The 15,957-nt window shown below is 41.4% G+C and overlaps 1 protein-coding gene across 1 annotated transcript; it reads right to left on the reverse strand.

Moving 5' to 3' along the window:
• Window positions 1-7,527: 7,527 nt before the first annotated feature.
• RPS6 (ribosomal protein S6) lies at window positions 7,528-14,007 on the reverse strand. Its single transcript, XM_054031336.1, has 6 exons — window positions 13,900-14,007; window positions 13,064-13,195; window positions 10,988-11,198; window positions 9,925-10,071; window positions 8,533-8,690; window positions 7,528-7,669 (listed from the first exon to the last, which is right to left on the reverse strand). Exons 1-6 carry the CDS (start codon window positions 13,903-13,905, stop codon window positions 7,574-7,576), a joined length of 750 nt encoding a protein of 249 aa, XP_053887311.1. The 5' UTR covers window positions 13,906-14,007; the 3' UTR covers window positions 7,528-7,573.
• Window positions 14,008-15,957: the final 1,950 nt, after the last annotated feature.

A 15,957-nucleotide genomic window follows, 5' to 3' on the forward strand; every position in this document is an offset into this window, starting at 1 on the left:
AGCCCTGCTGCTTCTGCTTCAATCAAGTGAGCTGAATCAGTACATGTCCATCCCTTACTGAGGAAGTCACTCCTGGAAGAAGCAACTGAGAGAAGGGATTAATGAATTATTAAAACAATGTGATTTAAGCATGGTCTCCCTTTCAGCTTGAATGTAATCTGCTCATACTACTCCCATGCCAGAATCTTTACTCATTTTTACACTTTCAGTCATTTAAACTCTTTACAGGGGCACTAGGATCTCATTGAAAGTGCCAGTAACTGACACCTCCCCCCCCCTCGAAACAAAGTACTTTTAACATGTTGCTGACATAACATTTTTATAAGATGTGTGTTCCTTCAAATAAATGGATTTTGCACTATATTTGTATCAGAAAATATTTTTGGCATTGTAGGCTGGATGCTCACATTTAAAAAAAAACATAGCAATTGGTGATTCTAGGCCATGTTAGTATAGTAAGGTCATTTGGAATTCTCCCTCCATGAAAATATTGGGCATTTTCAGTTCTCAAAAGCAAAGAAGCATAAGCGCAGTACAATAACTTTCTCAATTCTTCTGTCATTTTTAGCTTTTTGAGTTTGTTGTTTTGCAGATTTCAGACCAACTCAACGAGTATCGAGCTGTTTTCTTATACTCACCTGTGGAATCGGTGCTTGATTTTCTTCTCTCTGCTCCCCTCCCCACCAATGTAATTAATTGTTCATATTTTAAAATCCCTGTGAAGCATGCTCTTGAATACTTACACTTGCATTATAGTAGTTGCTAATCTAAGTAAGTTTTATACAAATAACAAAGATTGTACCTAATACTTTACTTTAGTACTGGCTTTAAAAGTACAGCAGCACAAAGATGAAATTATCACCTCTCACTGATGGTCCTAAATAATAAGCAGCTAAGCCTTATGGCTCCTTGGAGCAATTTAAATAGCAATTCTCTTTGAGCATCCTAAATATTTAGCTACCCTTATTTTCCCCGGCTGCAGAAGATCTTTATAATATGTTGTTTTGCCTACTGGGTAATAATGAAATAACTGGATTCCTTTTTCATCCTCTTAGACATAATTGTAGATGACACTTTTAATCATTTTGCTTTGTTTTAACAGCCCTCTCATGTATTGCTGTAAATCTTCAACAATATCACACTGGGCTTGTGTAAACATCCAGAGTAGCTTGTGTGTCATGGTATCTAGCACTAAATGTTTGTTTCCTAAGGCTAATGAGGTAAAAAGGATACTCTTACGATCCTGGATCATTCTTGTAGAGGATTTAATGTCCCTGGATTTACTACATCAGACTGATGCCTCTGCATGTTATAATGTAGTCTCTGTTCTGTTGTACATACCTGTTTTCCAGCTAGCTGAAAGCGCTGTGTGAAACTAAATGAAGTCAAGTCAAAAAGCCCACTTACAATTACTTTCCAACTTAGAATCCAGGACATGTTGAGGACTGTTGTTCTGGTGTTGAGTTTGGGTTATTTTAAACTGCTTGGTTTTTAATTCTAGTTTTTAATAGCTGATTAACTAGCTGACTCTAGAATAGATTCCATTATGCAGGAGAAAGTCAGAGTCCTCAAGGTGATGTAATCACAATATTTCATCTAACATGCAGCTAGATTTGCTCACAAGAACTTGGAATAAAGCAAATACTGAGTTCCTTCTAAGTTGCTGCCTCCTCCTGACCACATATCACTTCCTGTTCCTCCTCCTTTGACTTCTTTATATGAAATATTTAGCTGCAAACATTAGAGATTGAGGCAAATTGTCCTAGAGCTGGATTTTCAGAGATGAATGCTTACCTAATCTGAATATGCAAACCCCCATGACTGCACTTGGAAAACAGGTATGGCACCTGACTAGACTTGAATGCACGTTAATACCCATATGATCGAAAATCTGACCCAAAATGCACGAGGACAATTCCTTAACTTTTCCATTTGCATTTTAAATGGGCTTTCCCCCTGCTCGAGGCACTAAAGAAATTATCAATGATTCCTTGCAAATGAATAACCTAATAAACTCCAGGGGGCGGGGTGTGTGTGTGGGGGGAATGAGTAAAATTGGAAGCTGCTTGACTTAGAATTAACATTTTGAACTATATTCCCCCAATGATCCAAATTACCATACATCCATTGTGTATGAGCGAGCTTCCCCCAGGTGTCATCCAAAGAGGAATCTGAGTTCAGCCCCAGTTCTTTCCTTCTACATAAGCAGGAAAAGAAATGCCTTGTTAACTTGGGAACCCCTGGCTTCCAGAGGCAGAACAGTTCTAGTCTGACATAGATGCTTTCATTGTATACATTTTGGAAACCTAATTTATAATCCTAAAGACAATGGTTGCAGATGACTATTTCCTGAAGAGGCTGCTATTGGACTGCACAAAGTCAGGGTCCAAACCAAAATGATCACATAAGTGGAGCTGGGAGCAACTTGGTTGCAAGCATGCTAAAGTGTGTGTATGCGATCGAGTGAACCCGGAGAGATGTTAAAAGGAGCATATTAGCATAAAACAGATAACTAACACAGGAAAATCTCTTTGAATTTACATGGTCTTTAAAATTTTGGATTACTAGTTATCTATATGAAGAGAGCAATGTATTTTCCAGTGTTCATCTAATTGTAAATGCACCAAACCTGCCTTGTTTCCCTTTACTAAACAAGATATTTACATTTTCTGTAAAGTTAAATGGGATCTTTAACAGTTTGAAATCAAGACTCTCAATAGAGAACTTTTGAGTGTTGGATATGCAGAGTGAATAAATTCCAGAACATTACAAAGATTAATTGTAATTATTGTAAATGAAAATGCAGTAGGTTCCAAAAAGTTTGTTTATATAGAACAAATAGCAAACTGAATTAAAATGCTGTGCAACGTACCATGAAAATAATAGAACATCTGTGTACAATGCTGATAGCTATATTCTGTCTTCATATTTTATATACCAATTGACAATAACATCTTAATTGAAAATTTGTTTTACGTAGAAAATGTATCTTTAAATTATATTCCACTTTCTCAAAAAACTACTAAGTTAGTCTTACTTATAGCTGAATTTCACATGTTGGCTAAACTCTAAATTCACATTGCATTTGTGAATTACTAGACTTTTTCCACCTTGTAAATGATGTTTTTCTGTACTGCCTCAATTTTAAGATATACATGTACCTTAGCTTGAGTTTACTATTTTCATATAAATAACTGCAGCATGGGGTATGTTTGCAAAGTGAGTGTTAGACCATAGAAATCTATATTTTTATATCTTTGTTTAAAAACTTTTTAAAAAATATAACTGAGGAATCCAGCCTAAAATAGAAATTTGTTTTAAAACATTAATCAATCAATTTCTTCAATGCAAATAATTGTATTTCATTAACTGTTGAATCTTTTTGTTGAATTAATGATAGCCTATACAAATAAAAATTCTTTAATTTAACAATTTGAAACCTTCAGGTGCCTTCTGTATATCAGCTTTTCCTTGTGGACCTTTTCAGAAACAACCCCATCCCCTTGTAAACTGTAAATGCTGACATTGAACAGTTGAGTTGGATGCAGTTCTGATTTTACTGTGCTGTATTTTGTGATGCATATTAGAAAAGAAACAGTAGATTGATATTTTTGTCTTTCTTTCTGCATCAATCAATGATGCAAATAAAAGGGATTTTTTTTTTTTTTTTTTTTTTTTACACAAGCACACTGAACTCCTTTTAGGAGCTTTAAAAATAAACTGAATGTTAATGAGGGTAAAGGAAGTAGTGTGAATAAATTATCGATTTATTAAATGAGTTGGGAAGTGTTCTATTAATGGAATAAAATTTGCACTTGTTTAGAGTCTGAACTGTTCAAAAATGACATCCATTTACTGTGCTTTGATCTAACAATTATTTCTCTAATGTTTTTGTACATTTGACAATGTTTCTTGGTGCTTTTATTCTGAATTTTGTATAGCTAAGAAACATCTATTTCTCAAAATAAAAATATGTACAACTGCTGTCTGGAACTCCCATTTTTTAGTTCTATTTTTGTCATCAAATTGCAATTGTCATCAACACAGCAATAAACTTAAAATGGTGGGTTCAGCTTGTGCCAGAGTACAGCATACTGACATTTTAAAAAGAAACTTAACTTTGAATTACCCAAATTGTGTGTTATCTTTCCTACAACTAGCTGTGACTCCACTTTGTGCAGCTGTGTTGTTACTATATATGGTAACGTTAATGCCTTTATAGATCTGCAGTTTAGCAGATATGTTTGCTGTGGGAACCTGAATTCAGTGGATGTGTGAAATTTCAACCATATAATTACAAGGTAGCCTTAATGCAAATTATAATGAAAATTTGTCAGCCCAGGCGCACGCTAAGGCTGTTCCTTTGATAGTCATGGCTTTGTCATAGCAAACAACTGAAGTATTGCTTGACTCAGTAAGTCTTGCTTGGGAACTGGAAAGTCAAGTACTTTTATATACAATAAAAATGTTAAACTATTTTAATGGGCTATGCTAGACATAACAGATCAAGTATTGAAAATTTAGTCTTGTTTACCTGCAGGCTGGCTGGGGTGATAGACAGCATGATTCTTTCTGGGGAGTGGGAAGAGGCCTCTTAAAAAAAAAAAAAAAAAAAAAAAAAAAGGCTCTTGCCATGGAATTATGGCCATAAATAGCTCCTGCAGCTTTTAACTATAGTACTGTTCTATTCACCCATCAGGAAAGAACATTACTTGCCGCAGGAAAGAGGGCAAATAAAATTCTGCAACAGCATATAAAATGAACTCCTTTTTGGGAATTTCAGTGTTGGTGGATTTGACTGAGTGAACATTCAGAAACTCACATGTGCAATTGTGAACCGGTCCATATAGAGCATTGTATAAGATAAAGGGAGAGGAAAGATTAAGGCTTTCTACAAACATTTAGAGGAGGGAGGAAAAAAATACAAAATTTAACTAGTGGTGGTTCTAAATATGTACCCTTACAGGAGCTCCACTGCCCCCTCCCTGCATTGTTTTGTTGGACATTCAAATAGAGAGAACTGAGGGGTTATTACTCTGCAGTCCTATATAACTTCATTGTGCAGCATCAGGTAGTAAAGTGCATGCATAGCTGAATGGATAATGTCAGGATTCCCCCACTGCACTCTGAACTCTGGTGTGCAGATGTAGGGACCCACATGAAAGACCCCCTACATTTATATTCTACCAGCTTAGGTTAAAAGTTTCCCAAGACAATTCCTTTCCTTGGATGGTATTGCTGCTACCACCAACTGTTTTACACAAAAATTCAGGGGAGGGTCACTTGGAATCCCTATCCCCCAAGCCCCTTTACCCCCTTTCCTGGGGAGCCTTGAGAATAATATACCAACCAGTTGCCTTAATGTGAGCACAGACCTGATCCTTTGTCTTCGGGACACTGAAATCAATCTGGTACTTAACTTTACAGACCTTCAAAATCAGGATGGAAGGTAACTTTACAGGGTAATAAAATTTAAAACACAGGATTCCCCTCTGGGCTCAGCTTCACAGTTACAGGAATAAAACTACCTCTGTAGCATAGGAAAATTCACAAGCCAAAACAAAAGATAACTGAACACATTTCCTTGCCCTACTCAATTGGTTTTAGAGGAATTTAGAGGAACCTACTCTGTGGTTTTAGAGGAATTATTCAAGGTATATTTCAGGAGATACTATACCTGCTTGGTTTCTCCCTCCATCCATCCAGAGAGGGAATAACAAAAGAGAAGGAACAAACAAATCCTTCCCCTCCAGATTTGAAAGTATCTTCTTTCCTCATTGGTCCTTCTGGTCAGGTGCTAACTAGGTCATTTGAACTGCTTAACCACTTACTGGTAAGGCAATCCAGTACAGCTGCCAAGGAGGGATTTTATGCTACTCCATACATAAAGGTTGCTACCCTTCCCCCTATATTCATGACAGACACTAACAGAAAATCTCCAACCAAGGGCTTGAGGGATACATCTTGAAGAACCAGTTACTGCACAACGTGACTAACCTTTTATCGTCTTTGTCCTTCTGGATTTTCTGACAGTCTTCATGGTTTGGGTTTGACTCTACTACTATGAAGCTCAAGTAATTACTGCACTGTCCTAAAAACCCATGGGGCACCTTTGCATCCCTGTGTAATGTAACACATTCTACTATGGGGTTTTCTGCATATTTTGCAAATAGCTTTGAAAGCCCTTTCCTAGCAGTTTTTATGGTCTACTACAGAATTACTATTGCATGTTACTGGACTGCCATTCTTTTAGTAATACTTGGGTCTTAATTTCATATTTTTCCTACCAGTAGCAGTCATGTGCTCTGCCGCTGATAGTTCAGGCAGTTCTGGTAACATGCAGATTCATAGCTATCTTCATTCTTTATAGTTAAATGTATTCACAGAAGTTTTTAGAAAAGCCTCGATATGCTCTTTATTTTCTATTACAATGTTTCAGTGAGATTCCAAGCTACTTGATAACTGCATACTGTCCACATATATAATGGGCTTCTTAAGCATAGGATTTGTTCATTTTCATGTGTCAATCTGATCTGTTTAAGATCTATTTGTCCATTAGAAACATTTTGTTGTTGACAGACAATAGACTAATGCTGTGAATCAGGGAAGGTTTGGGGCTTTACTGCCTTTGCTTGGAACACTAAATAACAAACAAACTTCTAAGTTCACTATTTGAAAAAAGCAGAATTCCCCCCCCACCCCCCCAGACTACCCTTTCAGAATCCAGTCCCTAGGAAGTGCCCTCAACCCCAAAATCTAGTGTCCCCCATGCACTGGCTGCACCACCCTCCCAGCAGCCCCAGCCTCCTTACCTCAGTGCAGCCTGCCCTGACTTGTATCCTAGAGCCTGCTCCAGCTGGGGTCACAGGACCTGCTATGGGGTATGTGTGTCACATGACACTAAGCACCCTGGCTTCTAGGCTTGATCCTGAACTACTCCATTTTTGCACCCCCTACCCCACTGAATCTAGGGAGGGGCACCTGCCCTGCACACAGTATGACCCTCAGAATATCATATGGGCCACAGCTGTGCTCTGATTGGGCTGCAAGTGGCCCACAGGTTGAAAACTAACATAGGCAATAGAGCAGTAAACAGGTCAAACCATCTGGCCTAAATCTGTCCTTTAAGAAGATGCTTGTGTGCATGTTTATTTTCCTTTTTAGGTAAGTAGGAGAAGAGATAGTGGATAGAGAAAAGTAAGGCAGTAGTGCAAATTGTTACAGAAAGCTTCTACATCAAAGAAAAAAATGTTTAAACCCATTCAAGGTAAAGAGGAAACAATACTATCAGATTGAACAAACTCACTTACTGGTCAATACTAATACTTATGAAGATTGGTATTGCTAATTTAACTACCCTAGATGTGACAGCATGAAGAATCTTCTCTGGAAGAACCACCTTTCTGATGGGAGTTATGTTGCTTTCTCTATTTAACAGCAGCAAAATAGGAGTATAAGCACCAACAAGACCTGCCACTTTTAAGAGTAGAGCATCGCTACAAGCATATTTTTACTAACACTGAAAAATTCAATTTCACCATAAAAGATTTATTTTCTTAATCATTTACATCTTTTACTTTTGGCTTGACTCAGATTTAGATGTAGAGGCCCTCAATGAGGACAGTCGTCTTCTCTTGGCTATCTGCTCCTGGCGTTTTTCCTTGGCCTCCTTTAAAAAGAAAAGCAGTACACAGTGAATAATGCCTAATACTGTTATAATTGAATAAACTATACTTCAGTAAAGATGGAGGAACACACACTTGTTTGACTCCTATTAAGCATAATTGGATGTGTCCAACTGGAAAACAGGAACCCCTTTTAAACATTCAAACTGTTGTTCCCAGTATTTTTCCCTCCCACATCAGAATTCCACAGATGCCCCATCTTGCCAACTCTATGGAAACAGCTCCATTATTTCTATTATACAGCACACTAATCTATCACCACACTACCATGGTGATTTACTTGAATATTTTTTCCTAAGACCTGTATTTTCAATGTATATTCATTGTCCTAATTAGTCAACTTTGGAGCTAGGGTACTTGATTTCAACTCTCCAACCCTACCTGCACTGGGTCTTAAGCGTTAGGGAAGTGAGTTCCAGTTAAGTCAGTTTAACATAGCTGGCTAGGACAAAATTATGTTCAAGGGCCAGTATTTTACATGGGGCCCCCAGCCTATAATGTGATTGATAAAAACTGTTGTACCAGAACGTCCATTCCAGACAGTCAAACTCCGTAAGAAAATGGTTTAACTGGAACCGCGTTTACACTCAGCTTATGTAATGTGGAGAAGATCTCGTTACATCACTCAAGCTTTCTTTAACCATTTTAGGAGTAACAAGTTGTGCTGTATAACCAGTCTATCATTAGAGCCAGCTAAGCCGCTATCTGCTTGCGAACTGCTGAAAGGTGCAGCACTGAAGTCCTTAGTAGTCATTGTAGGAGTTGGATTTTGTCCTGCAACAGACTGACTGTGGGGCTAGAGAGCTACCTCCATAATGAAACACCCTGTCTTCAAAAGATGATGTACCTTCATTCTCTTGGCTAAAAGCTTAGCATATTCTGCCGCTTCCTCCTTGTTCTTCTGAGTTCGTTGCTTCTTTAGAGCAATACGTCTGCGCTTATGTTGCAGAACTCGGGGAGTCACCAATCGCTGGATCTTAGGAGCCTTGGTCCTGGGTTTCTTGCCTAGGAAAGAAATGAATTTACTAGTAGAAAAGCTTATGTTTAGTGTTTCTGGAAATCAAACAGAACTGTTCAGTAGTACAAACAAAGTACCAAGTTCCTCTCCACTGTGTGTTCCTGTCTTATTTTGCAAACTATCAGGTCTTTGATTTGTTTTAATACTTCAATAGTAGTTTTGATGCTTTCAATATTTGTTGCATTTGTTTTCAGCAGATCTTTATTTTAGAACACAAAGCATCTGAATAGTACAGCTATTCTTCCCTCCCTTTTAACTAGAGGGGAGATTCTCAAACATTTAAATGATTGAGCACAAGTCCCCCAAAAGTCAATTAGGATTGTGTTCAAAATCCCTTGTTGCTTTTGAAAGCCTTCCCCTAACTAATCAACCTGTTTCTGAAACCTTGTGTGTGCGCATCTTAATCAAGCTACTCTGTTAGCATGACAGTCTGATCAGTTGTACATACATCATATAGAGAGGCCTAAAGTTTAGTCAACTTAAATAAAAACCAATCAAGCTATTGTAAGTATATCAACTTGAGACCTGCCAATTTGTGAAAATACAAAGTAAACCAACAATTCTGGTTATAGTAACTGCTGGTGTTGTATGAATAGCTAATTTCAGATAAGTGATATTTAGGTTGACTGTCTCTTTGCTGACTTGTTCAATGAAACACTGAACTATTTTCTCGGGTCACCTTCGATGTGGTGGGGAAGTAGCAGGATGCAAAAGGCAACAGGGGTGGGGAGAAGAGGCAAGTATTCAAGGTGACAAATACATTCTCATTACAAAGGGCATGTCACTTAAGAACTGCTTCTAAGCAAAGCTCGTTTTCTGGTCCAAGATGCTATTGAAGCAATTGGAAAAGTCTGAGTTGGAGGGGTCCTGATTTTGTGGCACTTAGATGCCAAAGATGATACCTGGGTTTCAAAAATGTTCTGTGGGAGGACTTCCAACCACAGTAAGATTCAAATCTCAAATTCAGCCTCATTTCATTGATTGAAAATTACATTGTGAATCAGTGGTACCTTTTTGGGGAGTAAGAAAGGGTGCTCTCGCTAAAACTTATCAATACTAATTACTGATACTTTTCAGTGCTTTCATGGACAGTAAGCTCAAGATCTAGCTGGTAGAATGTTTTCAGATAGTGTGATTTTTAAAGTAGGGTTTCTAATCACTGCAGAAGCTTGGCTGCCTAGTAAGTATAACAAACCCACAAAGTTGCAGAATCTGTCTCACCTTCCTTGTTCAGAGGTTTCCTCACCACATACTGACGCACATCATCTTCTTTGGAGAGGTTAAACAGCTTGCGGATTCTGCTAGCCCTCTTGGGACCAAGTCGACGAGGCACTGTGGTATCTGTTAGTCCAGGAATATCCTTCTCGCCTTTGGGAAAGTTGTCAAATTAGTTATCCTCCTAGATTTTAATGCTGTGGCTGCTTGGAACTAAGGCTATGTCTGCACTGCCCATCTTACAATGGCATGGCCGTGCTACTGCACGCGCGCTGTTGTAAGGTGTGCTGTGTAGCCGTTCTTTATCACCAGGAGAGAGCTCTCCTGGCGACAAAATAAAACCACCTCCAGCGAGGGGTGGAAGCTTGTTCTCGGGAGCATGGCTCCTATTGACAAAGCGTTGTCCACACCAGTGCTTTTCTCATAGTTAAAACTTGTCCTTCAGGGGTGTTTGTTTTTTCACATCTCTGAGCATCAGAAGTTAAACAAAAGTGCCAGTGTAGACAAAGCCCAAGACTATGTGTACTTACCAAAATTCCAACACAACACAAAGATAGGGCAACATTTGGGCTTACTAGCCTATATTGTCAAGTCCACCCCCAAGCTTTGCTATCAATTATTGTGATAAAGTTTCACATCAGTTTTGCAAGACTACTTTATCCCATCATTCTTGGTAGCAATAAAAACATTTCAGTTTAGAAATGGGCAGTCTGTTAATCACCAAAAGCACACTGAACCACTGTGCTGGTGAAATGGACTCCTCCATGTATTTTGAGCCACGTACAACACAACTTATTTTCTCTTTCGCATCAAATGTAAGAAATGAGTCTCTAATTTGCTGTGTGATCTTAGATATAAAAATCATTAGTTCCAATCTGACAAGAGCAGAATTCCAGGAGTCCACCAGTGGACCAAGCTGTTATAAGACAGGTTTTAGCTGAGTTACAAGCCTCCATAGAACACTTCCAACACTAATCAGTGATAATGTCAATCAATACATCAAGTCATATGTTTAAGGCTGTGTGAACCTATATACCAAGGCCTTTGTGGCCTATCTACCGATACTCACCTTTCTTTACGATGACCAAATTCAGGACACTTAAGTTGGCATCAACAATGCAACCCCGGACAGATTTGCGTTTTCTTTCTCCAGTTCTTCTGGGGCGATAGCAGGAGTGGCCCTTACTGAGGAGCAGGCGGACACGTCCATGGGTCAGAACACCTTGTTTCATGGGGAAGCCTTGTTTATCATTACCACCACTGATACGGACAACATATCCCTGTTAAGAAGATGACACCTAAGCACCTCATATTCCTTTAATTGTCCTTAAAAGCACTTGTTTCCATCAAACAAGAAAAGTCAGCACAGCCCTGTCTTCTATAAATTCCAGTCATGTTTTGTACCTACGCCCCCTTGTAAAACAGCATCCACCAACAAGTGTTCCAGACAGTTTACATGCAGCATGCCAAATTGAATTAGATTTGTTGAAAGCTAGTCTAAGTACTGTACAGTTTCAGTGCTGGACTGAACAGAAACTATTCAAAGAATCTTGCTGCTCTCTCGCATTGAATTAGTGGCCTTTCAAAGTCTCCTCCAATACATTTAGGAGCTATGGGAATAGGTATTCTGAGTACACTGCAGCTAAGACCATTGAACAACACTAACAATGGGCAAAACAGCAATGGGTCCCATCAATTTAGTTCTCTAGGATTTGTAGAACAAATCATTTCTGTGTGTGGTGGGGGGGGCGGGGGGAGAGAAGGGCTTTAAAAATACCCCAGCATCATTTTAGCCTCAAAGGAGAGCACAAGTCTAGTTTATATGCAAACTTTGGCCAAAGTCTGAAATCTCTAAAACTTTTGTTCAAAGGAAAATATAGATTTGACAGCTGGCTCAAATAAAAGCAGTAAAGTCAGTACCAACTAAGACTGCTATAATTTAAAGCAGCAGTTTCAACTTTTCATTGGCAGACCCCCTCTGGAAATCTTAGTCTGCAGACTCCCGGGGTCCATGGACCAAAGGTTGAAAACCAGTGTTCTATGGTAACGATACTCTCATGGATACTCATGGACCCCTTAGACAGTCATCAGATCCCAGGTTGAAAACCATTACTTAACGCAATTACAGAAAACGTGGTTCATTTTCCTAGTTACTTTGGGGGCTTTATATTACTTTGTCCATAATCTTTTCCCTGTTTGTTAGCTATTTGTGTTACTGCAGCATCTTGGAGGCCAAGGGTGATTATTACCTCATTAAGCTAGGCTTCATATGCATAGTGGGAGACTGCCCCAGAGAGCTTACGCTCTAAATGGACAAGATAACCCAAAGGTGGAAAAATTATCAGTTTTACAGAGGAACATAGGTAAAGAGATTAAATGACTTGCTCAAGATTGGTCAGCCTGTAGCAGAGCTAGGCACAGGGCCCTGATGTTTCACATCTGTCCCTCTCTTTAAACCAGAAAAAATAGTTCTAAAAACCCTCTTTAGCAAGAGGATGACAACTTTCAGATATTAAACCCAAAACTTTAGTTCTAGAAATTTGTCTACTCAACTTAAAGGACACAGTGTTAACGGTGAATTGCTGCCCATACAGGTTTTTGTTTTTACCAACTGAGTATGTGCAAATCGACTTTAATGATACCATTCTTAAATCAGAAGAGTGCCCTTTCCTATAGCTCAATTTATGGTAAATTCTAGCCTCCAAATATTGATTTAGTGGCTTACTTTTAACAAAGCATTTTTCTTAACGTTTTACAGTTTCATTGCACAGGAAGACACTTTAGGTCTACAAAGAGCATTTCCTTAGCAATGCCTGTTTTCCTCATTCCTCCAGTCTAACAGCCAAGTACAGGAGAGCAAGACCAAGAACAGCAAACAGTCCGCTGAAGAGAGAAGTGAAACAGATACTCTAAACACAACTTCATTTAAAAAATAAGACAAACACACACCACACAGCTCCCCATTCAAACTAAATATACTTTGAGACACTTGTTTTCAAGGCATTATTACACCAGGCACTACCTACCACATGCTCTCTATGCCAGTAGTGTGAGACACTGAATACTTAACTCAGTTTTATTTCTTATGCCTCATTTTGCCTCTAATATGCCAAAAATAAGCTCAGTACGTTAGCCCAATTCTTACCTTCCATTCTTCACCAAGAGAATCAGCAGCAACTTCAGTGGCCATCCGCTTCTCATAGAAGGTACGCAATTTGCGCTCATCGTCCACCTCAATGAGCTTCTGGCAGCCAGTGGCTGGGAAAGAGATGTTGAGCTAGGAACAACAACAACAAAATAAACCCAAGTCTTTTCTAGAGCTAAACTCTCATCCCATGCTGTTTCAATATTCTTGGTTAAAATCAAACCCACTGCCTCAATCTGCAGAGACTTACTGACGTAACTGGTAGCATACTGCTTCAGCGTTAAACCTTAACGTCCTGAAAGGTGCGTGCTAAGATGCTACAAGCTCCTTGGGGCAGAACCCAGGCAGCAGGCTCTGCTCCCCAACACTCACTGTACACTCGACAAGGCCTCGTGCCAAAGGCACTGCCAAAAGCCTGAAGCGACCCCGAGCTGAGCCCACAGCGGCCCCGCAGAGCGATTCCCCTGGTTACCTTCCCCTTGCGGGGGAGGCCGCTGAGGCGCAGTAAGGACAGGACCAGCCCGACGACCCGCACCCAGGGTCTAGCTCCTCGGCCGCAGCACCGGGGGGCTGCCCCAGGGAGCGCCCTTCAAACGCCCCCCAGGGGGCAGTGCTTCGCCCCGCCAGGAGGGCAGCTCTGCGCCCATGGGGATAGCGGGGCAGAGACGCCATGTTCCCTGCCCGCCCCCTCGCTGCGGTGAATCCGTCCCCATCCGCCCCGCAGCCGCGCTCCCCAGCCCAGCCCCGGCGGCATCGCCTCCCGCAGGCGGCCCCGCACCGAGCGCCAGGGCCATTGCAGGCCGAGGCGGCAGCGCGTGCCCGGCCCCTCGCCTCACCTTCATCCTCGCCGAGCCGCTGCCCTCGGCTCCGCCACGGCAAAAGAGGCCCTACTTCCGTTCAGCCCAACACACATAGGCGCGCAGGGATCTCGCGAGAGAGCCGAGCGACACCCCGCGAGGTCTCGCGAGAAAGGGAGCACCGTCCTGGGCAGATGCCTAACACAAGTGCCACGTGACCGAGGTTAGCCAATGGCAAAAGTGATTTGCGCAGCTGGCGTTTCTCGCACCGGAAGGGAAAAGAAGGAGTGCTCGTGGCCGCTCTGTGTCCTGTGGTGGTGTACGCCGCGTGCTCTATGGCAGGTACCTTCAGTGCTTCCCGGAGGGAGCCGGTTGTTGCCAGGGCAACAGCTAAATGACGTTACCCTCCCCTCCCCCCCCCCCCGCCGACAGGGTTAACTCGGAGCCGGTGCAGGGGATGCTTTGCTTACGGTGAGAGGCTCCAGCCCCCTCGCTAGCGCCCCACTGCAGGCAGGTCTGGTTCCCGCCAGGCGAGCCCACAGGTGTCTAGGTGAGTGGTAACCGCAGCCCAGGTGTGTGTCTCACTGGTGCCAGACGTGCCAGGTGCAGTGTGTCTGAGTGCCCGCGGGTACGCGTGCGCCCCCCCCCCCCCGTGCTGTCAGAGCCAGCCTCGCCCATCCGTGCGCAAAGGCGGCTGTGTGCGAAGCGCGGAAGGCACTTTCTTTGCGATGACAGGGGGTGCAGTGAAGGTGGACAAACTGCTGTGCTTGTTAAGGGCTAGTTTCAGAGTAACAGCCGTGTTAGTCTGTATCCGCAAAAAGAAGAACAGGAGTACTTGTGGCACCTTAGAGACTAACAAATTTATTAGAGCATAAGCTTTCGTGGACTACAGCCCACTTCTTCGGATGCATATAGAATGGAACATATAATGTCATTATATGTTCCATTCTATATGCATCCGAAGAAGTGGGCTGTAGTCCACGAAAGCTTATGCTCTAATAAATTTGTTAGTCTCTAAGGTGCCACAAGTACTCCTGTTCTTCTTTTTGTTAAGGGCTGTGTCCAGGAACCAATGTCCAGTGTTTCATTAGCCCTGGGGTCGCAATCACTGCACTGCTGCCCTTCCAAGAAGGTTGTGTCACAGGTATTTTGCTGATGAACGTCTCCACTGAAAATAATTTTGTTTTGTTTTTTAAGCTGCTTTGCTAGTATCTGCTGCTTCGGTGCTTTAACAATGGGTCGTATTTTCCTTTACACCAGGTTCAGGAAACTCTGTGAGATGCTGTTTGTGGAATTTCCTGCTTATTGTTACATTAGGAAATTTCCTGCTCATTGTCCCTCTCTCTGCAGAACAAATAACCCAGATAGCTTCATTATCCAGTGGAAACAACAAAGAGTCTGGTGGCACCTTAAAGACTAACAGATTTATTTGGGCATAAGCTTTCGTGAGTAAAAACCTCACTTCTTCGGATGCATAGAGTGAAAGCTACAGATGCAGGCATTATATACAGACACATGGAGAGCAGGGAGTTACTTCACAAGTGGCGAACCAGTGTTGACAAGGCCAATTCAATCAGGGTGGATGTAGTCCACTCCCAATAATAGATGAGGAGGTGTCAATTCCAGGAGAGGAAAAGCTGCTTCTGTAGTGAGCCAGCCACTCCCAATCCCTATTCAAGCCCAGATTAATGGTGTTGAATTTGCAAATGAATTTTAGTTCTGCTGTTTCTCTTTGAAGTCTGTTTCTGAAGTTTTTTTGTTCAATGACAGTGACTTTTAAATCTGTGATAGAATGACCAGGGAGATTGAAGTGTTCACTTACTGGCTTGTGTATGTTACCATTCCTGATGTCCGATTTGTGTCCATTTATTCTTTTGCGGAGGGACTGTCCGGTTTGGCCAATGTACATGGCAGAGGGGCATTGCTGGCACATGATGGCATATATGACATTAGTGGATGTGCAGGTGAATGAGCCCCTGATGGTATGGCTGATGTGGTTGGGTCCTCTGATGCTGTTGCCAGAGTAGATATGGGGACAGAGTAGGCAACGAGGTTTGCTACAGGGATAGGTTCCTGGGTTGGTGTTTCTGTGGTGTG

The sequence above is a fragment of the Malaclemys terrapin genome, chromosome 6 (assembly GCF_027887155.1).
Source record: "Malaclemys terrapin pileata isolate rMalTer1 chromosome 6, rMalTer1.hap1, whole genome shotgun sequence".
Classification (NCBI taxonomy): Eukaryota; Metazoa; Chordata; order Testudines; family Emydidae; genus Malaclemys; species Malaclemys terrapin.

What these genes read in the sequence shown, in the direction of transcription:
- RPS6 (XM_054031336.1), bottom strand. An exon ending in CTCTTGGTGAAGAATGGAAG is followed by an intron (nt 11,199 to 13,063) that starts GTAAGAATTGGG and finishes TCTTCTTAACAG; the next exon opens with GGATATGTTGTCCGTATCAG. An exon ending in GAAACCTCTGAACAAGGAAG is followed by an intron (nt 8,691 to 9,924) that starts GTGAGACAGATT and finishes TTTCTTTCCTAG; the next exon opens with GCAAGAAACCCAGGACCAAG.